Raw genomic sequence first — 23,619 nt, forward strand, 5'->3', positions numbered from 1 at the left:
AGCTTCATAGTGTCCGTGTCCAGCTTCGAGTACAGACGGAACGACGTGTCGTGATGAGCCGTCACGTGGCGGGTCCTGATTTCAGCAAACAAGGCTCTGGTGACTATTGTGTTACTTCGAGGACAGTGCGAGGCAGTAGGCAGTGATCCACCAGTGTTGTTTTATTCAAAGTATGTATTAGTTCGAGGAAGAAACGTAGTGTCGAATGCACATTACATGTGATTGTTGTCTAATGCACATTAATTTGGTTGTATTGTGTTGTGTTGTAAAATATGAAATACGTGCGAGGCGGTAGGCAGTGATCCACTGAAGCGGGACAGATAGTAGAGAGAGAGCAGGCGAGCGAGGTGCCGAACGGTGAGGATGGGGATAACTTCCCCTACTGGCGTTCGCTGTTTTACAATTTATCCTGAATGGATTAATGAAATGTGTACCACTATGACATTATCACATGTACACTGTGTCCCTAAATAATTATCGGGATTTCAAGTGGTTGATATGACTTTACAAACGAAAGTGGATGTGTATTTCCTACATGTAATGAAAGAAGAGCTGTGGAAGTTTCTCATCTTTGTTGCAACACAGCGTCACATTTACAAAATGGTGGCTCCCATGCACAAGTATTTTTCTGTATTGCAATTTACCAAGTGAGGTTCTATACATTCTGTACAGCGAGCTTTCTGTTGAAATTTAAAATTGATCTTCCATCCGATAACATTCGTCGATGTTATAGGCCATTTGAAACGACCGAATGCATCTGTGAAGGAAAGAGTTCGGGACATTCACGTGTACCTAATGAAAGAGCCGAGAATGTCAGAACAGCTTTCGTACGTAGTCCACAGTCCCCCGACCATACACCATGCGATTTCTTTCTGTGGGGGTATGTGAAGAACCATCGCTACTTGCTGACCTGGCAGAATTCAGAAGAAGGATTGTCTATCACTCCAAACATGTTGACTATCGGCTGGAAGTCTGCCATGTGACAAATGGTGTTCACATTGAACTCTTATAAGGTATTGTATGAAAACTCACTGAGTTGCTCTTTATTCCCATTTAATATTTCTTCTTATATATTGTAAGTCAGAGGAATTAAACAACTTTGAAACCTCGATAATAATCATTTAGGGACACGCTGTATACAGACAACAAAAAATGTTATACGTGATTGAAAGGCTGAAATAGTGAAATGTCATTTTAAACCAACTTGAATAAAAAAAAAATGTGTTTACCTACTAATTCAATGATACCAGCTATTAATATTGAAAAATGAAACATTTTATTGGCAAATCTATACTGTATCCATGTATTACATCAGGTAAATACAAAGAAAATTCAAGAGATATTCATTTATAGAAAGCAGAGCAAAATTTTACACATTAGAAGACGTATTACATCAGACTAGATTAGTTAGGAACAAAAATAATGCAAAGAAAACAGAAGTAGATACTTAAATGAAATTTAAAAATCACATATTAATTTAACAATTTCTGATTCGTGTTTCTCTTTATTTTTTTTAGTGTAGATATAAGTTTGGTATCTTTTCTAGATTATGAGATTTCACATTGACATAAGTAGTGGGCTTATAGTTTCTAATAATTAAGGAATCTAATTTGATTTTCTGAATCATGTTACAATAAGCATAGAAACAAGTAAAATTACACCAAATTTCTCTTTGGTAGCACACTTGCATTTGTAAACTCCACCACAATTTTCAATACATTTAGGTACCGTATCTAAATCAAACTACATTGCTGAGAGCTGTGGTCCCAGTTCTGAAACACTATACTCGTTACTCAAGTGTCAAATTACTTTTAAACTTAGATGCAAAATAGATTTCAAGTGACTACATCCATTTTATAACACCTTTTTAAAAAGGACTTGTAGTTTAAGTTTTGTATTTCACAACATCTCTGTCAATAGATATATTATTTGGCAAACCTGAAAGGAGTATGGCATTCCACCAAAAATTATTAATATTATTAAAGACATGTACCAAGGTTCCAAAGCACAGATAATACATGAAGGTAATCTCTCAGAACCTATAGAAACGAAATCTGGAGTAAGACAAGGGTGTATTCTCTCCCCAACATTGTTTCTGATGGTGTTAGATAGAACTATGAGAAGGGTTATAGTAAAAAGGAAAAGAGGAATTCAATGGGATATTAACAATCGTCTGGAAGACCTTGACTTTGCAGATATATGTTTGCTAGCACAGAGATTTAGGGATATGGAAGCTAAAGTTGAGAAATTACAAGAAGAAGTAGTAAATGTTGGATTGAAGATAAACTCCTCTAAGACAAAACAGATGAGGGCAAATTGTAATAATAAAAATAAAGTGACAGTAAATGATACAGAAATAGGAGTGGATACTTTTCTATACCTGGGAAGTGTGGTTACAAAAACAGGTGGAGCGGAAGAAGATGTGAAAAGACGTATTTGGCTAGCAAATGGAGCATTTGTACAGCTATAGGGGAGAGTCGGGTAGTATCGGACATCGGGTAATATCAGACAGTGAGTTTCTTTCATCTACCACACGATGATAGTAGCTGATTGACATGGTTACGTTTCTGTGATGTCGCATAGAGAAACGTAACCATGTCATTCACGTACTACCATATGGTGGTAGATGAAAGAAACGCACTGTCCGATATTACCCAATGTCCGATACTACCCGACTCTCCCCTATCGCATATGGCAGAATAACAACATCTCATTGAAGACAAAGCTCAGACTGTTTAACACAAATGTAAAATCAGTCCTCCTCTATGGTTGTGAAACATGGAAAATTACGGATGCAATAAATAAAAAGGTACAGACGTTCGTCAACAGATGTCTGAGACGTATTCTAAATATAAGATGGCCGGAAATAATAGCAAATGAACTGTGGAGAAGAACTAACCAATCACGAATATGTTACCAAATAAAACAAAGAAAATGGAATTGGATAGGCCACATGCTGAGAAAGCCAGATGGAGCTATTGAGAAGACTGCAATTGATTGGAATCCACAAGGAAGAGACGACGGCCTAGAAAAACATGGAAACGATCAATAGAGGAGGAAGTAGAGAGGTGTGGGAAAAGCTGGACAGAGGTGAAACGGATGGCTGGCGACAGAGTACGCTGGAGGAACTTTACTGCTGCCCTATGTTACACAACAGGATATAAGAAGAAAGAAGAAGATTTCACAACATATGGCAAAGTCTGGACACAACAATTTGACATAATTAAACGAAAACGAGAAATATTATTCCTATCATACTGCAATAATTATGATACATTTTATTTGTAATATCAACAATATTTATAAGTATTAATTTCATGTAAAAGAATACTTTCGTACCAATAATTTTGTAATTTTTAAAATAATAATGGTGAATACTTGACTATTCATCATTACCCAGATGAAATCAGTTGTGTAGACAAATTTACCGACAGAGTTGTTGCCCAGGGTGCGCCACAGGAGGCTGGTCTATGTTACACCTGCGATGAGATGATATGAGTGATTATGGATAATTCATGTTGGATCTTTCGTACACTGCTTTTAACACTTGAATATAAATAATTGATTAAATGGCGATCTTACTCGTATTAATTATGTACGTAAGCATGTGCGCCTTCCAGCTGTTTCGATGCTACTTGGCACCATCCTCAGAGCCTACTAGATTTTGGCGCTATCTCAACTTCGCTGCCTGTTGTGTGGGTGCGTTTGTGTGATTAAGAGTTGTGTCAAATAGTGTGTGTGTTCTGAAACTGATCTGTATGTTGAGAATTTGATCAGGGTGTGTTTTAGTGTGTCTGTATATTTCATATTGTTCTAGTGTGTTGAGTTTTTGGTTTTTGGGTTGTATGTGTAGGATTTCCATATCCGCATTTATATTATTGTATGTATGGTTAGCATTGGTTATGTGATCAGTGTATGTAGATGTATTGTGTCCTCTGGTTATTGCTTTAATGTGTCCTTTGTAGCGTGTTTGGAATGATCTGCCTGTCTGTCCAATGTAGAACTTGTCGCAACTATTACATGTGAATTTGTATACACCTGTGTGGTTGTATTTATTTGTTTGTGTTTTTTGTGTGTTGAGATGTCTTTGTAGTGTGTTTTCTGTTCTGTATGCTATGTTGTATTTCTGTTTTCTGAATGAGGATGCGATCTTGTATGTACCCAAAAACCAAAAACTCAACACGCTAGAACAATATGAAATATACAGACACACTAAAACACACCCTGATCAAATTCTCAACACACAGATCAATTTCAAAACATACACACTATTTGACACCACATTTCAACACTTTTCAACAATCGAACGCACCCACACAACAGGCAGCGAAGTTCGAAATGACACTGAGATCTAGTAGGCTCTGAGGATGGTGTGAAGAAGCACCGAAACAGCTGTAAGCCGCACATGGTTACACAATTAACACGAGTAAGATCGCCATTTAATCAATTATTTATATTCAAGTGTTAAAAGTAGTGTACGAAAGATTCAACATGGATTCATTTCATGTCAAAGAATACTTTCGTACCAATAATTTTGTAATTTTTTTTTTAATAATAATGGTGAATACTTGACTGTTCAGATGAAATCAGTTGTGTAGACAAATTTACCGACAGAGTCGTTGCCCAGGGTGCGCCATAGAGGCTGATCTATGTTATACCTTTGATGAGATGAGTGATTATGGAAAATTGTTGGGATGACACAGGAGAACTGGAGCTCCTGGAGGAAACTCCTGTGTTACCTGGACCACAGCATTGCCAAACACAAATTATAAATCGAAAGTACACTGGAGATCGAACCCGAGTTCACAGGATTATAAGTCCAGTGCTCTAACTACTAGACCACCATGGCGACTTAATTTTGTAACAAGTTTTAACAAGAACACAATTTTTCTGGTATGCAGAGAAAAGAATTTGACAGAAACTTTTCACTTACTTAAAGGGAGAGGATGTTATTTTTTTTAACTTTTTTCCTATTTGGTGTAAAATATTAATTTTTTGTATGTAGAGAGCTCGTAACTGTGGCAACTCAACCAAATAAAAATATTTTGAAAAAAAAAAAATTATTTGAGGGCCCAAATTTGAAAAAAAAAATATACCGAATGCAGGACTGTACTAAAACCGATATATCTAAACTGTTTTTAAAGATAGATTCAAACAGTTTTCTGCAATGTATTTGCAAAAGCATGTTCTACAAACTGTCTATAACAGAATTTTGATATTAGTCCCTACGTTTGTAAAATAAACAATTAAAATTTAATAACAATTTTCTGATTTCCTTTCTTGCAAACAAACGGACGTATTTTTAAAATGAAATCAATTAACAAACTTCTGTTACAGAGAAAAGTTTCCTAATAGTCTAAAGAATGTGTGTTCTAAATTTCATGCATGTATCTTTAATAGTTCAGAAATTATATCCATTTTTGTCTGGCAATGTAGCAAAAAAAAAAAAAAAAACGAAGTTACTAGAAACCGATAAAAGCGGGCATGTGATTTAAAAATCCATAGCACAGGAAGTTTAAAAATGACGTCTCAACATCCGATAAGGGCACAAATACCCACAAAATGTTAAACAATGCATTCCACACATATCGAAGGATATTTTAAAGAAAAAAATTTTTTTTTTTTGAAAATTTAATTTACCGGAAACAACAATAAAAGTGGGCGAGTGATTTAAAAATCCATAACGCAGGAAGTTTAAAAATGGCGACTCAACATCCGATAAGGGCACAAATACCAACAAAATGTTATGATATGCATTCCAGACATATTACAGAGTATTTTAAAGAATTTTTTTTTAATGTACTAATTTTTCACCAAAAAATACCATCCTCTCCCCTTAATACAATGTCAACAACTACTATCATTATAAGCCACTACTACAAAAATACCAAGTTCTGCAATTTATAAAAATATTCATACTGTATCATCAATATCAAAAGTTACCTTGTATAATGTACAAATAGGTAATATTATGTAATAAAAATAACTGTATTGTAGACAGGAGACACATTCACCTATACTGATATGAAATGTTTATCGTTTTCAAACCTGTTGGCAGCTGTCACAGCAAATGTAATGAAAAATGCTGTAAACCTTTTCATTGTAAATGGACGGAATAAAATTGTTTGCTTATGTTGGAAGACCATGGCAATATTTTGCCTCATGTACACCAATATTTTCAAACTTAACTACATTATATTAGGTATACAGAAATAACAAGCATGTGGATAAAACTTTGGGGGGACAGTACTCGCACCTGAAGTTGAAAACCTTTTCGAATACAGGTCTGAAATAATTTTTTCTAATATCTAGTCAAATACACTTTTAAGGGATATAGAATAGTAACATGCCAGCATAACGAGAAAAGGTTGCTTTTATTTGGACTGTCATCCAAGACAACAATGCACAGGGAACATTTTAAACACTTCTTATCGATGCATGCCTGCAGCCTTTGTTTCCTTGTCTGTACTTTCTTACACTTCCTAATTTATCTGTACCTTTCGGTTTTGATAACCAAGTAATAATAAATAACATCAATAAGAAAGGCCACTCAAAAATTACTTTAATTGATTAAATTTTGACAACTTCCGAGGTAACTAACTCTACATGGAAGCATTTTCAGATTTACATTCATATGTTTCCATACTTCTCGTGTGAAGAATATGCCCCCACCCAAAAGTTTTTCCATACATTTTAGTTAAATTCATTATAACATTATTAAAATTTTACAATTTTAAGAGAGGAAAAGAAACATTACATTTCAACATACATGAACATGAGTTTTCACGCAGCAAGAAACAAGTAAAATTGTTAGACGACAAATACTAATGCATCATTTAATGTATCTGTCCATAGATATTTGGAGAATAGGCTACTTTTGTTCAGAAAGTTTCGAGAAAATTCACCAATCGTATTCACACACCCACACATCCTGCACTACACATTACATCGTCATAAGTACAAATCTTCTGGGTAGTTTTGAGTGTGTGTTTGCCAGTTTGTTAACTTTTGATCTGATATAAAAGTAAATCATATATTATAATAAAAACTAGCAATATACTAGATAATTTACTAAAAGAAACCTACAACATAAATTATTAGACGAAAACTATAAAAAACAAAATAAAAACTAAACTTACAATATGTTGTCTTTTACCATATACCAGGTGTTCATTCTATACCATCTAAAGAAATGTAAAATGTCTGTGACTGGGTTTTTGAATCTAAATTAACTGTATGTAATTAAGAAAAAATATTAACTCGCTGTTTTACATTTGTTATATTTGTATATTATACGAATTAAAGCAACATGAAGATTTATGTCGCTGAAAAGAAATGTAGTAATCAATGAATACTACATTGGCTAATAATGAATTACTTAAAATGAGGAGAATTGATCCAAAACGCATTTTCTCCACTGAAGCATTTCTTTCAGGAAACTTTTTAATAACTTGAAAGCTGCAAAAGAAAAAATATAAAATAACTTCTGGATCATGGAAAGAAACTAATCTGTAACTTACATAGCAAATTTATGACATCAAAATTTTACCAGTTTGGTAGAACTTTAAAAGTATGTTGAAGAATTTTCAGTTTGATCCCGCTAGATGGAGAAATTGCTTTCTGAAACAAAATTTGTTGCATAATTTTCATTTTGATCCAAACGAATAAAGAACACAACACTAGCTAAAGAAAAATGAACAGTTTTATTTGATACCTGAACTGACAAAAGCGTTTTTTATGTGATCTGATGCATTTATTTGCAGTCAATGTGATAGGGCATGAACAACATGACTATTTTTATTCTGTCCTTTACAACCAACACAGAATACACGTAATGTATGTACGGAGGGGTCCTATTACAATTCTCTTAACAGACAAGTGCAGATGGCACTTCTTCAGGGCCTCGACCTGATTCATTTTCAGTCCAGGTGCAAAAGTTACCTCAACACAAACTATGAAATTATTTCACAAATCAAAGATTTCATTCGTGTCCAAGTTTAATCACAGTCCAGTCTCATTTTCAGTATAACACTAGTCTTAAGGTGGTAGGACCATGATTTCAAGTCAATGTGACACTGACTTTCCACTTGGGATGACCAAGGAAACCACATGAAAAACTATTCTGCAAAGGAGAATCGAATGCATGACCATGTATGCAATGGAAACGAGAACCAGTCTGGCAATTACCTTTCAGATAACTAGATTCCAGTGGCGTAGCATGAAATTTTGAGTAGGGGAAGCTAACTCAGGTTGTCTTTCATGCAATATGAGAAAACGTATTACAAAAATACAGTCTTAAAATAAATAGTACCCGGTAGTCAATTTCAAGTCAGCAGTCGAAGATTGGTTGGAACATCGTAAGTAACACCAATAAGGCATGACCTCAAATGATACGTAGTAAAATATGATTTCACGGTTTACACATATCTCTTAACAAATAGACACGTATACGTGTAACATTAGCTCACTCCCTGTCATACTTAGAGAAATCACAATATTAGTATCATTACGTAAGTATGCGTCTGTCTTTTGGTTGTGTCCTTCATTCACAGCAAGGGAGTCGGTCATTTGTTTTTTAAATCACACTTTTGTTCGTAAGTCAGTTTTGATAATACAATTGTCCTAAAAAAATTCAAGTAAATTAGTGTCAGGAACTGTTATTTCGCTCATTATTTATTATATCAGCCACAATGCACACTAACACTTCAAATGAACACAACTGACGAAAAGGGATAACTCGGAAACTACTTATTTTAAATGTTAAAGCTAGCTTCTTTGCGGGCCTTGCGACTAGGGTAGCTTAGGAAGGGATGGAAAATCTGCGGGGTGGATTACACAGAAGAAACCGGTCTGCTTGGAAGCTGGTGTGTGCAGGCTTCTTGTTTACTGCTGCATCACAAATCATCCTGAGCTGCCGCATCACAATATTTAATGCGTAAATATAAATTCTATTAAAATTAATAAATAATTTTCTTCATAAACTGCAGGTTTATTATGAAATTATTATTAACTGGGGAAGCTAAGCTTTTTAGCTTACATTGACGCTACGCCACTGCTAGATTCCTACTTATTTTATGAAAGCAAAAACCACTAAACTCTCTGAGGAGATTTGTTGGTTTTGAGATTTGAACCCAGGACTTCCCGAATGTAAATCTGTGCTATTGTCAGTAGTGATATGCAACGACAAACTTCCATCACGCATGCACAAGCAGAAAAGAAGCTCTCTGCACTGCTTGTAATAAAGAATTTGCACTTTGATCCAAAGACATTGGTTGAGAAACCTCTTTCTGAACCAGTCTGCTGTTTTCCACATCATATTACTCTGGGTTTTTGGAACCAGAACTGAAAACTGTCCTCCTGTAACACTATACAACAAAGAACTTCCTGAAGCAGACGATGTTAAATATTTAGGTATGCATTTATATCGCCACTTAACATGGCGTAAACATATTGAAACTAAACGTAAAGAATTAAATTTTAAAACATCAAAAATCTATTGGTTATTGCTACCTAAATCAAAACTGTCATTAGAAAATAAACTCCTTGTTTATAAAGTCATACTAAAACCAATCTGGACATACAGCATCCAACTGTAAGGAACTGCTAGCAACTCAAACATTGAAATACTGCAGAGGTATCAGTCCAAAACTTTACGTTCCATTGTCACTGCACCATGGTATGTCCGTAATGATGTCATTCATCGTGACCTCAACATTTCAACTGTGAAAGAAGAAATCTCTAAGTTCAGCAAAAAATACCTGCACTGATTAAATTAACATCCCAATCATCATGCATTGAATTTGCTGGATAATAGTCAAACAATAAGAAGACTTAAAAGGACCAATGCTCTTGACCTTCCATTCATTTTTGCTACAGCTATTTAAAACATTGTTATTTTTCTTTTGGAGTGTTGTCATGGGATAACATCTCCACTCATGTCATATTCTTTTATAATATTTACTTATTGTCTATTGTAGACAGATTGTAAATGTGGCATAAAAAAAAACTCTGGGAGAAATTACGATTTGAAAAAAACATGTTTATGCATTCGATATCCCACATTATAAAGTACAAAAATACGCTTCAAACAGAAATTCGTCTCAGGGGTGGAAAAAATACGTTTTGAATCAATGCTCCTCAAATATTCCAAATTATGGTTTGCTATGTTCTTCAAACTGAACTTCTCTGTCTGATCTATGATCCCCAATCTTGAAGAAGTAATGGAAGGCTTCGTGCATCAAAAGTGCGAGACTTCAAGGAACCTAAATCATAAGGGAAGCACAGTATTTCCATTGTTCACATTATATACCTTTATCTATAATATAGAAATAAATTAAAAAATGTCAGTCTTAGGTTCGCAAGTTAGTCGGCTGATTAGAGGGTAGAGAACATGAAACCCTCAACTTGACGACATTGGCAGACATAAAATTATAGGCAAATATAATTAATTTGTCAAAGTAAAGTCAAATATCTTTAAAATGCAGAGTAAGCGATAATCTGACTTTCCAATAGTAAAGGACACCCAATAAAGAATAGCTACTTAAGTGATTGAGTAACCTTTAGTTAAGAGTCATATGATTTAACAAATGCAGAATGCAGAAAAGAAGTGACACCGAGATTACAGCACACAATCTCAAAAGAATCTGCCTTTTTGATCTCTGACGAGCACTGATGTAAATGATCTGGCACATCAAGAAGTGACATATAAATGTTTTTCAGAGATACAGAACAGAAAGGCACGTTTGTAAGATACTGGGAAGCATATTATTTTAACAGTTGAAAATTAAATGTAATCAATAATACTTTATCACTATTTGAAGTCTGTACACGCACTGAAATGTAATTGTGCTTACTGTCGTTTGTCTAAAACAACTTTCGATTAGTTTCATAGTAAAGGGGCTATTCCATCTCAAATCGACCGAAATATAGAGAAAATTGACCTTGCAATTTTTAAATACAATGAAACTTTTTTTGTCCGTTGACAACTGTGATACAATGCTTTGTGCAAAGTTTGAGGCATCAGAACTTCATAGTGTTTAAATTAAAAATATTTAAATTTATCGTATTTTCATAAAGTTAGCAACTTTAAACTGTTGTGGCTCCGAATCCCTTTCACCCAATGATCAAAATCATGGTTTATTTTGATGCTGAGAAATTAAAGTTTATATTGACACCTAACAGATTTTCTTACTTTTTATGCAAATGGAGAAATTTAGATTTTTCTTCATTAAGACACCTTTGCCCACGAAAAAATATTTTTAAAATATATGGTTAGATTCCGCATTGAAAGTACAAATAAACACATATTTTTTACTGGTGCACCGTTGATAAGAAAGTATCGAAAATATCAAATAAAGAAAATATATAGTACGCGCTTGAACTAACCAGCTGACTGTAGGTAGTCGAGACAAGCAAGGCCAGGAGACAAACACGTGATGTTTCGTCTAGCAGTCATCGCTGGGCTAGCTTTATCACAAGTTTTCATAAACACAGGAGTAAAATGACGCCCAACGCTCGCTTATCTTCAGCTCTCGGCCAGTGCATGGGGTACTGCACCGTTCAAGTCTAGGCATGTGAAAATAATTTATTTAATACCCTCGAAACTTATTGCCGAGTCACTAAGCAAACAATGCCGAATCCCTCTTAATAATGCAAGGCTTTTCCTCAATATTTTTTACATTTTTACAAATGATCAAAAAGCCTAAAAGTAAGTAAAATCAGATTATCTGTCTCTCTGTATACAATAAAAATAAGTATTACTTCTTATCATAACCTACTAAATGTCAGCTTCAAAATGAGCTCCCGTTCAATGTTCTGCAGTAAATGGTTCCAGAGTTCTGAGCGCTGAAAGAGGCTTGTTTTTATAAAATATGCTAAATTTGTCGCTCAATATTACGAAAACCATTTGACTTTCGATAGTATATTTTTGAAAATGAGTCTCCTCAACACCTTGTAAAAATAGGGAAAAAATTAGAGTATTAAAAAATGCGAGGTTTTTTACTGATCGATTTCATTTGGAATAGCCCAAAGGCACGTACTATACCAGCTTCTGCTATCAAGGATTGAGCTGTAGCACCAATTCTTTGTGAAGATACATTTCAAAATTCTTCTTAAACATCCATTTCCTGTTCATCTTGTTTTCCAATGGTAGTGTATTGTACTTTGCGAGAAACTGTGTCCAGTATTGGTGTGAGACGATACTTTATCTGCACCCGATTTAGGTAAATAACTGCTACCAGAAGACCACAAAGGATTGCTGTAAGAATTCCAAGAACGACTGCTGTAGCCTTGTGCTGTATGCTCATTCCAGCTGAAGCTGATGACTTTGGTGCACACTGAATTTTACGAAGACCCATAATAGGTTCCTCATCATCCATTTGTCCTTGCTGAAGGTTCGATGCAATCGGTGACTTTGGAGGGCACTGAATTTTACGGAGACCTACTATAGCTTCTCCATCATCACTTCTCGGCTGCACATGACGACATCTCAACAGTTCCTTGTTTCGTACCTCAACTCGTGTCTTCTGGAGCCATGTATATAAATCCGCAATTTTACAATCGCAAAGAAAATTATTTCCTCGTATATCTATAATAATACTTTTGTTACGCATTGGAAAGGAATCTAATATGTCCAACTCCGATGTACTGAAACCAGACATATTATTTCTTTCTAAGTCGAGAAATCGAAGATGCTTCAAACAGGTAATGTTGAAATTCAAACCTGTGAGGCAATTATCTCCAAGATGGAGATCCATGAGCTTCGGAAGGTCACAGAACACTTGGGGATCTCGAAAACCGGTTATTCCATTTTGTTCAAGATGAAGTTTATTAAGCTGTGTCAGATTGCTGTTGACAAAGATGTCATGCAAGTCGGCTGCCAAGTCGTCTTCAGTGTCAGCAAAGGCGTCGGTCAGATGGAGTTCCATAAGATTTACAAAGTTGGAAAACACTCTTGGATGATGGTGATTAGAGCCGTCTGCTGAGGAGATGGACAGTTTATTGTGGTTGAGTATCAAACGTTGCACATTACTAACCCTATGATAACTCTTACCAAGAATTTCTTGTATCTCATTGTTGGACATATCAACTACTCTAAGGTGACTGAAATTGTTGAAGGTTCCAAAAACATTCCACGGAAGCTGTGGAATATTATTTCCAGTAAATATCAGAACCTGAAACAAAAAATGAAAAATAATTACTTGAATTAAAAAAAATAGAGAGGTATCTAATAAAAACCTTAGCTTTAATCCAATTCAAGTGGTTAAAAATCCATATCAAAAACTTGCTTTGGAAAATATTGGAAAAAATAACATTTCTAAAATGTTTCGAAAATATTAAGAATCTATACATGAATACAAAAATTAAAAGGAAGTTACAAAATTCAATTTCACAAACAATAATGAGAATAAATAATTGATTAAATGGCGATCTTACTCGTGTTAATTATGTAAGCATGTGCGGCTTACAGCTGTTTAGGTGCCATTCACACATACAATAACATAAATACAGACATGGAAATCCTACACATACAACCCAAAAACCAAAAACTCAACACACTAGAACAATATGAAATATACAGACACACTAAAACACACCCCAGTCAAATTCTCAACACACAGATCAATTTCAGAACACACACACTATTTGACACAACTCTTCCTCACACGAACGCACCCACACAACAGGCAGCGAAGTTGAGATAGCGTCGAGATCTAGTAGGCCGTGAGGATGGTGTCGAATAGCACCGAAACAGCTGTAAGCCGCACATGCTTACATAATTAACACGAGTAAGATCGCCATTTAATCAATTATTTATATCCAAGTGTTAAAAGTTTGTACGAAAGATTCAACATGGAATAATGAGAAATAAAGGAATTCGACAAGGATGTCCTCTAGCACTGCTACTGTTTAACATTAATATCAATTACATAATAGAAAAATGGTTCCCTTTAATAAATTATGTAATAAAACTAAATAAAAATGTAGAAGTTAATACTCTACAAAGCCACCAGCGTGGCTCAGTCAGTTAAGATGCTTGCCTGTTGGTCTGAAGTTGTGCTCGGGCATAGGTTCGATCCCTGCTTGGGCTGATTACCTGGTTGGGTTTTTTCCGAGGTTTTCCCCAAACATAAGGTAAATGCCAGGTAATCTATGGCGAATCCTCGGCCTCATCTCGCCAAATACCATCTCGCTAACACCAATCTCTTCAGCACTAAATAACCTCATAGTTGATACAGCGTCGTTAAATAACCAATAAAAAAACACTCTACAATATGCAGATGACCAGTTGTTAATATCAAGACGATGAAGATAATTTACAAAAATCAATTAAAAAATTGAATGAAATTGCGGTAGATTATGGAATGAGAATAAACACATCCAAAACAAAATCAATGATCTTTCAAGGAAGAGAAATAAAAAGAGTCAAAATTGTGGTGAATAACAACATAATAGAACAAGTGTAATCATTTAATTATTTAGGGAATATTATATCAAATTCAGGAAATGAAGACATAGAATAGAAACTACATAAAAATATAATGCAGTAAACGGAATTATAAGAGGACATTTCGAGAAGCAAATATTAAAAGAAACTCAAGTCAGACTACACAACATTGCAGCAAAACAAATGCTAAAATATGGCAGTGAAACATGGGTTATAAAGCAAAGAGAGAAATCTAGAATACAGGCAGCTCAAATGAAATTTCCCAGATAAATTTTAGAATTTACAAGATTAGGCCACCAGAGGAATGAAGATATTAGAGCAAAATTAAAAGTTTAAAATATGATAACAGAAATAGTAGAATACAGAGAGAAATGAAAACAACATGTTGAAAGAATGCAAAATTTCCATTATCCAAAGGCAGATCCATTGTACAGATCAATAGGATGAAGGGATCGGGGAAGACCACAAACAAGATGGTTAGAACAGTGAACGGAAACAGACAACAGTGTCTAAACCGGAGAAGTCAGAAGAAGAAGAAGAAGATTAAAAGCTTGCTAAAAATGTTTTCATTGCTACGTTAATATTAAATTCACTGAAGTTTTAAATTTAGACATACCAACTACAGTAGCGTGCAAATTAATCCGAACATGACATATTTTTACATTTTCTGTCATTGTTGGCCTCACAGCTGCTCATACCGCTTTAATTGACACCTGTAGTACGTGTAATTCCATTGTTGAAGGTCTGTCGTTATTATTTTTTTTATAATATGTGACATTTTGCCTGTCGTTTTGTACTTATAAGCATTTCAGTTGTGTTGAAGACTTAATACTGCAATCCTGTGTACATTCTGTCGTCTTCACAAATGGATACAACTCCACGAAAACGGTCTAAAATTATAATATTAGCAGAGCATTCTTCTATGACACAGAGGCAAATTGCTGCAGAATGTCACATCGGTTTGGCTACTGTTAATTCGATCATAAAACGATACAGGGAGACTGGATCCATCACACCCCAGAAAAAAGGAAACTGTGGCCGGAAAAGGAAGACTTCACCTGCAGATGATCGTTTAATTGTCAGGAAAAGTAAATTAAATCCTAGATTAACTGCTGTCGACTTAACCCGCGAGTTAATGGCTACCACTGGGGCGAATATTCACGTCACAACAGTGTGGCGTAGGCTTTTGGAAGCTGGACGAAGGGCTCGTAAGCCTATTAAGAAGCAACTGCTAACCCCTGTTATGTGCAAAAAACGCTTAATGTGGGCAAAATTACATCAACACTGGACAGTAAATGACTGGAAGAATGTACTTTTTTCCGATGAGTCTCATTTCGAGGTCCACGGCCACCGTGTTTCTTACGTACAGAAAGGATCTGAAAAAGTAACAGCAGCTCATCTCCAACAAGCACCCAAATACCCCCCTAAAGTAATGTTTTGGGGTTGTTTTACACATGAAGGGCCTGGAGCATTAATATCTATCAAGGGAATGATGAATTCTGACAAATATATTCACTTATTGGAAACCAGAATAGTACCCCAGCTGCAAAAATCATTTCCGGATGGCAGAGGTGTGTTCCAACAAGACCTGGCACCATGCCATACGTCTCGAAAAACTACAGAATTCTTCAACAAGAAGAATATTCAGGTACTCCCCTGGCCAGGCAACTCACCTGACATCAACCCCATTGAGAACTTGTGGTCAATTTGCAAAAGAAGAATGCAAGAAATGGATTGTTCTACAAAGGAGAAGATGATTTCTGCCCTCATTGGTGTATGGTTTCGCGATGAAGAAATGAAGAATATTTGTGGGAAATTAGTGGAATCCATGCCAAATCGTCTCAGAGCTGTTATTAGGAACAAGGGAGGCCACATAGATTACTGAGGTATGTCTTAGATCCTTTTTTTATCCCGTTTGAGTGTTTTTGCATAAGTAATTACGTTGTTTGGATTAATTTGCACGCTACTGTATTCTCTCTTTCTCCTTCACTTATTACATACTATATCAGCGTTTCTCAAACTTTTCTGAAGTGGGGGCCACTTTTTAAAGTCAGAACAGTTCCACGAACCACCTTACTCTTGTTCCCTTCGAAAGCAAATTTATCATTTTCGTAGCATATTTTAATACCAGTACACTTACATTTTAAAATTGAATTAAAGTTCGGTACTTTGGTCCTCTGTTATGAATTCGGGTGGTCCCTGGCTGGGTTACAGGCGCGGCGCCAGATGTGCAGGGAAAAGATATCGAGAAACACCACGTATGTATTGCTTTAAATCCCTCTTTTGTTGCTGAGAGTAGAGTGGGAAGTCTATAGACAGGTAGGGTAATAATTTCATAAAATGTGAGTACTTGGAGAAAAAGTGAAATTCGATTGCCATGTGTCATTTCCAAACTCTGAGATTTTAAGCTATAATGAGATACGCAATTCGTTTGAATTTTATTTTTTCTTCTGTCTTTTTTGAAGGACCACAAGGGCAGACCTCGAGGACTACAGGTGGTCCGCGGACCATAGTTTGAGAAATGCTGTACTATAAAATATTATATTGTTGAATTTAAATACTATTATAGTCACAATCATACCATGGCATGATTGTGACTATAATAGTATTTAAATTCATTAATATGTCACATCAACGGACGTGTATACGTCATCAAACATCGTAAGATGAAGATTATATTATATTGTGTTCTCTCTCCACACAGTGACAGCAAACTACAATATTAGAGAAGTTGAGAAAGAAATTTTCGGACGAAAAAAGGTTTAATAAATTCTAGCCAAATTAATACAAAGTTGGCTGTCAGAGTGGGGTGTCTCAAGAGTAACATATGGACTGGAGCCTACAATGTTTGCAGTAAACTATTGTATGCATCACTATCTCTGTGACACAGGCACTTCAAACTATGCTCACCACTATCCAGGGGCATAAGCAAGGAGAGGTTACCGGGTTTGAACCCCCTCTTGAACTTTTAAAAAGGAATTACAGTCAACTCTGGATATAGTGAACTCAGTTATAGTGAACATTCCACTATAGTGAACCTAAATCGTTGGTCCCGACCAGCATACATTAAAAAGTACATTAATATTTCCGTTTATAGTGAACCCTCGCCTCGGTTATAGTGAACCTTATATCCTGAGAAATTCTTATTTTAAGTCAGACGTTCTTGTATAAAATTGAAAAAAATGTATTGAGAACAACATTATAAGTTTCGTACTCATTTAGTCAAATGACAAAGGTAGGATTAGTGATTCCTAGACAATTAGCTGTACTGTAAATCCAGGCAATGCGTGACGACCTTGCCTCACTCCACCGTCAAATGGTTGCCATTTTGTTCTCAGGCACTCTACTCTACTGTTATTTGTAATTCTCCACCGCCAAAGAGTTATCAAATTCTCTTCAAAATATGTGACTGGTTCTCAGTCAATAAATTGGTATTAAATTGTAAGAAAACTAACATAATTCAATTTAAATCCTGTCCAAATTCAACGTCGCAAATTTCTAGCGCATTAATTAATAATAGATCCCTATTAGAAACAACAACAACCAAATTTCTTGGCTTAAAAATAGATGTGTTAAATTGGGAAAATTATATTAAAGAAATTATCCCCAAACTAAATTCAGCTTGTTTTGCTATTAGATCTATGCAAAAGATAGTAAATATCAATACCTTAAAAACAATATACTTTGCATACTTCCACTTGGTAATGAGTTTTGGAATAATATTCTGGGGAAATTCCACAGATAGTAACAGTATATTTCTATTACAAAAAAGAGTAATTAGAATAATAGTAGGTGCCAAATCTAGGGAATCGTGTAGGATTATTTAAAAAAAACTACAAATAATGCCCATGGCTTGTCAATATATCTTTTCATTAATAATCTTCCTAGTATGTAATCGTGAAAACTTTGTAACTAATTCAACAGTTCATAGCATAAATACACGTCAAAAAAATTACTTTCACACTCCATCGGCAAGTCTATTGTGCTATCAAAAAGGAGTGCGTTATATGGCAGTAAAAATTTTTAACAGCCTCCCTATCGATATAAAAAATGAAACTCAAAACATAAAATTGTTTAGGGCCAAATTAAAGAAGTACCTAATTTCTCACGCCTTCCATTCTGTAGGTGAATTCATGACATTCAATAACACTTCATGAAATTGATACTAAAACTTTGTGTTGTACTAGTAGACTATATTGTAAATCTCGTCTGTATATATTTCATCCAGACTATGACTATAAATTAAGACTTTATAATAGTATTAAGTTTTTTGACTTGTTCCATATTCTAGCTGTAAAGCAATGTATGAATACCATGGAATGTTAATAAATACAATACAATACAAACTTTTGTTCTCAGAAACTTTCAATTATGACGGATAGCATCGAAACAACGGAAAATGAAATTGCCTTCTTTTATTAAAAGGGGACGGACATTATATGCAGAGGTAAGATTTCGACGGCTTTCAAACTCTATCAACATCCTCTACCAGTTTCCAGTAAGTGACCCGGGAAATTCCAAGACTGAGTACGCAGTCACACCATAACAGCGTTTGTGATTTTCTGTATTTTATGTACGTAGTAAACATATACACATGTTCGCGTAATGAACATCGCATTGCAACAACGCCGAACACACACACACACACAACACGACTAATTCAACCTTCACGCACGCGTGCAGATGATTAACTCGCAACTGTCACAGTATGGCGGAGTGTTCGTTAATGGAAGCAGGCGGGAAACACACTAGCTGCGCGGTCAACGCGGCAAATGAAAAGCTCGCGGCGTAACAAAACAGTGGCACTGTACTTTCAATAATAATTGTATTTACTGTAATTTGATTTAATCCTATTGTTTTAATCTGCGCAAAAACAACATGGATAAACGTGGTCGAAAATATACGCGAAAGCTTTAATTTTAAGTTAGTACTGAGTGTCCTGCATTTTTTTTCTGATGTTCCTGGGAACAATAAGTATGACTGCATTCGAGCTATTCCATCTCAAATCGACCGAAATATAGAGAAAATTGACCTTGCAATTTTTAAATACAATGAAACTTTTTCTGTCCGTTGACAACTGTGATACAATGCTTTGTGCAAAGTTTGAGGCATCAGAACTTCATAGTGTTTAAATTAAAAATATTTAAATTTATCGTATTTTCATAAAATTAGCAACTTTAAACTGTTGTGGCTCCGAAACCCTTTCACCCAATGATCTAAATCATAGTTTATTTTGATGCTGAGAAATTAAAGTTTATGTTGACATGTAAACAGATTTTCTTACTTTTTATGCAAATGGAGAAATTTAAATTTTTCTTCATTAAGACCCCTTTGCCCACGAAAAAAAATATTTTTAAAATATATGGTTAGATTCCGCATTGAAAGTACAAATAAACACATATTTTTTACTGGTGCACCGTTCATAAGAAAGTATTGAAAATATCAAATAAAGAAAATAAATAGTACGCGCGTGAACTAACCAGCTGACTGTGAGCCGGGAGCTAGCCGAGACAAGCAAGGCCAGGAGACATAAACACGTGATCTTTCGTCTAGTAGCGCATAGCTGGGCTAGCTTTATCACAAGTTTTCATAAACACAGGAGTAAAATGACGCACAACGCTCGCTTATCTTCAGCTCTCGGCCAGTGCATGCGGTGCTGCGCCGTTCAAGTCTAGGCGTGTGAAAATAATTTATTTAACACCCTCGAAACTTATTGGCGAGCCACTAAGCAAACAATGCCGAATTCCTCTTAATGATGCAAGGTTTTTTCTCAATATTTTTTACATTTTTACAAATGGGCAAAAAGCCTACAAGTAAGTAAAATCAGATTATCTGTCTCTCTGTATACAATACAAATAAGTATTACTTCTTATCATAACCTACCAAATGTCAGCTTCAAAATGAGCTCCCGTTCAATGTTCTGCAGTAAATGGTTCCAGAGTTCTGAGCGCTGAAAGAGGCTTGTTTTTATAAAATACGCTAAATTTGTCGCTCAATAATACGAAAACCGTTTGACTTTCGATAGTATATTTTTAAAAATGCACTCCCCTAAGCACCTTGTATAAATAGGGAAAAAATTAGAGTATTAAAAAATGCGAGGTTTTTTACTGATCGATTTCATATGGAATAGCCCATGGCCGGAAAGTACAGTAAATTCACCAGGTAAGCAAAAGCTTAAATTAAATATTACAAATTGTAAGCAAAATTCATACCGATTTCCATCTGAATTAAATAAGTTTGCTAATTTATTACATTGATATTTAAAAATTGGGAGAAGAAATTATATCAATATTTGTTTAGTTGTCATCTAAATAAATAATGACAAATAAATGCAAACAATATTGCGGAGTTGTAGAACTTCTTAACTCACCTGTGTTTGTGGAGGTATGTGCTGCAGAACTGATGTATTAGTGAAGCCGGTATCAGTACAGTTTACAATGTACTGCTCGCTTTTCTCCTGATATTGACTCTTTCCACATAAGCATTTTTCTCCAAACTTGAAAGTACACTTCTCCAAAGCTTTAGATATCCCTAGCAGTAACACGAACGTCCATAGCAGTGGAGATGTGACGATTCCCATTTTTGCAGCTTCTCTCCTCCTGAAAAACACAGAAAATGTATATTTATATGCATCATTACGCAGCTGTAGTGATGAAAAGTGCGGTACGGTATTCTCTACTTCGAACCTCACGCGTGTGGCCTTGACAAGCTCAGCGACTCGATCACAGGAGTGCACACGTACGGTACACTCCCTAGGCATGGTCTCCCGCTAAGCGGGCGGACTAATTTTATTGACAAAGGGACAGAATGCTATTCGCTGATTATTATTCTCTGTTAGGGGGCTGGGTTTGCAGTGAAAGACCTGCCCATGGGCAGAACACTGAATGAATGAATGAAATGAAGTGTATACAGAATAATTTCTAAATAGGAAAAAAAAGGAAGGTTTGTTTATTAATATTATTTATCCATGACCATAACGAAAAGCATAACTTTACTAAATACTTTTGCGTTTGTAAAGTAGGCTTTTATTCAACATTACTTTATTCCACTAGTGAGATAAAGACTTTACCTAACAGTTTGAACTTTATCTTACAGTTCATTAGTATTTTCCTAGTACCCTGGTACACACGTATGCTTTTCCATTCAACTGTTACTCAAGAAGTTAATATATTAGTTACTAGATGTCACTAGCTCTACTTCTTTATTACCATTTCTTAAATATACATACACTCAATATCCTTCTCTTTTCTCTATCTACTACATCGTAATTTGTGCATTGCATCCATATCTAATATGTATTTTTTTTTTAATTTGTAATAATTTAACTTTTGGGAGGCAAGGTGAATTCAAGGAGAATTGAACCTGTGAAGTTGGGTTTATAGGATTTTAAAACAACACGCGTTAGTCAACTGAGCCAGACACGATGATAAATTACGTTTAAAAATTCTTCTTAAGTTTACAGAAGTAAAATGTGAAATTATTTTAATCACATTAGTCCCGTGAACACTTCTAAATAATCCCTGAAACTTCAAAAAGATGAAAATACACGTTTAAAATGAAAAAAAAAATATATTACAATTATATAATTAATTATAATTTGTTATTTATCCAACGCCTTAGATACCATTCTTCACTAATCATGGCCTCCTACATCATAACCTATCTAGTACACGTATCGATTCTAAAATCCATGCCATGATATGTAGTTATATGAGGACTTATTTTCAACACATTTTCTTTTATAAAACATAATCTTTCGTTATGGTCATGGATAAAATTACGTATGGTACTTGTGAGCATGATCTTTATTGCGCTCGTGTAATTTAAGCACTCGGCTGACGCCTCATTCTTAAATCTTTCCACTCGTGCAATGAAGATGCACTTACCTCACAAGTACCATAAATAACTGTTGTTTTGTAATACATTAGTTATAAACATGTTTCTTTTCACTTCGTATTTACAGGATTTAAAGTTCACTGAGTTTACGCTAATTGGCACACAATAGATAATGATGTGTTTTGTTACGTATTATGTTGAAGGTATGTTTCTTCATTTTTCATAGATCTTTATACTTGGCCTTGGCGTATTTAAAATTATATTTTAGAAAATTTGTAACAAAAAATTTAGGATATCAGTTTTGTTATGGTGACTGGCGAGGTTCAAACTAAAACTGGCTTCCTGGGCATCTGAAATATTTATAGAAAAGCACTTCTATTTTAGAAAATTTGTAACAAATAATTTAGGATATCAGTATTGTTATGGTGACTGGCGAGGTTCAAACTAAAACTGGCTTCCTGGGCATCTGAAATATTTATAGAAAAGCACTTCTATTTTAGAAAATTTGTAACAAATAATTTAGGATATCAGTATTGTTATGGTGACTGGCGAAGTTCAAACTAAAACTGGCTTCCTGGGCGTCTGAAATATTTATAGAAAAGCACTTCTATTTTAGAAAATTTGTAACAAATAATTTAGGATATCATTATTGTTATGGTGACTGGCGAAGTTCAAACTAAAACTGGCTTCCTGGGCGTCTGAAATATTTATAGAAAAGCACGACAGATAATCACACGAAATTAAAATCTATATGATATCCTAGACCTTTCACGTGAGAGATGAAACAATATAAAGCGGCAAAACATTGTCAATTTACTAGCCACGTAATGGTTATTCATTCATTCATTTATTTTATTCCATAGATCTTACATGAGCAATGAAGCTTTAAGATGTGGAACATGTCAACATTTTACAATATTACAATTACAATTTTTACAAATTTTTATAGTTTTACAATTTAGTAATTTTCTACAATTTTTACAATTTTGTACAATTTTTTTACATTTTTTTTACATTTTGGCGAGATGTAGTGAGATGAGATGAGGTCCGAGGATTCGCCAAAATATTACCCGGCATTTGCCTTTTCGGTGGGGGAAACCTCGGAAAAACCCAACCAGGTAATCAAATCAAAGGGGTTGATGCCAAGAACTCGCCATAGACCATCCGGCTTCAGTCCCACGGCTGGGGAAAACCTCCGAAGAAACCAAAGTCCAAAGGGGGATCCAACCCAAGCCCGAACGCAGCTCCGGATCAGCAGCCCAGCGAGTCTGTCGACTGAGCAACATCGATGGCTCTACTAAAAGTATACAATACATAGCCAATCAGATTATTAAATT

The 23,619-nt window shown here is 35.0% G+C and overlaps 1 protein-coding gene across 1 annotated transcript in view; it reads right to left on the minus strand.

Annotated features, from left to right (window-relative positions):
- Positions 1–1,253: 1,253 nt before the first annotated feature.
- Positions 1,254–23,619, minus strand: part of LOC138709579 (phospholipase A2 inhibitor) — a 60,828-nt gene continuing 38,462 nt past the window's right edge. The window contains exons 2-3 of the mRNA XM_069840455.1: positions 20,817–21,045; positions 1,254–13,172 (exon numbers count right to left, since the gene is read on the minus strand). Of these exons, the coding sequence (XP_069696556.1) occupies positions 12,111–13,172; positions 20,817–21,026 (1,272 nt within the window). The 5' untranslated portion in view covers positions 21,027–21,045 and the 3' untranslated portion in view covers positions 1,254–12,110. The remainder of the gene's footprint in view (positions 13,173–20,816; positions 21,046–23,619) is intronic.

Source organism: Periplaneta americana, chromosome 11 (genome assembly GCF_040183065.1).
Source record: "Periplaneta americana isolate PAMFEO1 chromosome 11, P.americana_PAMFEO1_priV1, whole genome shotgun sequence".
NCBI classification, from domain to species: Eukaryota; Metazoa; Arthropoda; class Insecta; order Blattodea; family Blattidae; genus Periplaneta; species Periplaneta americana.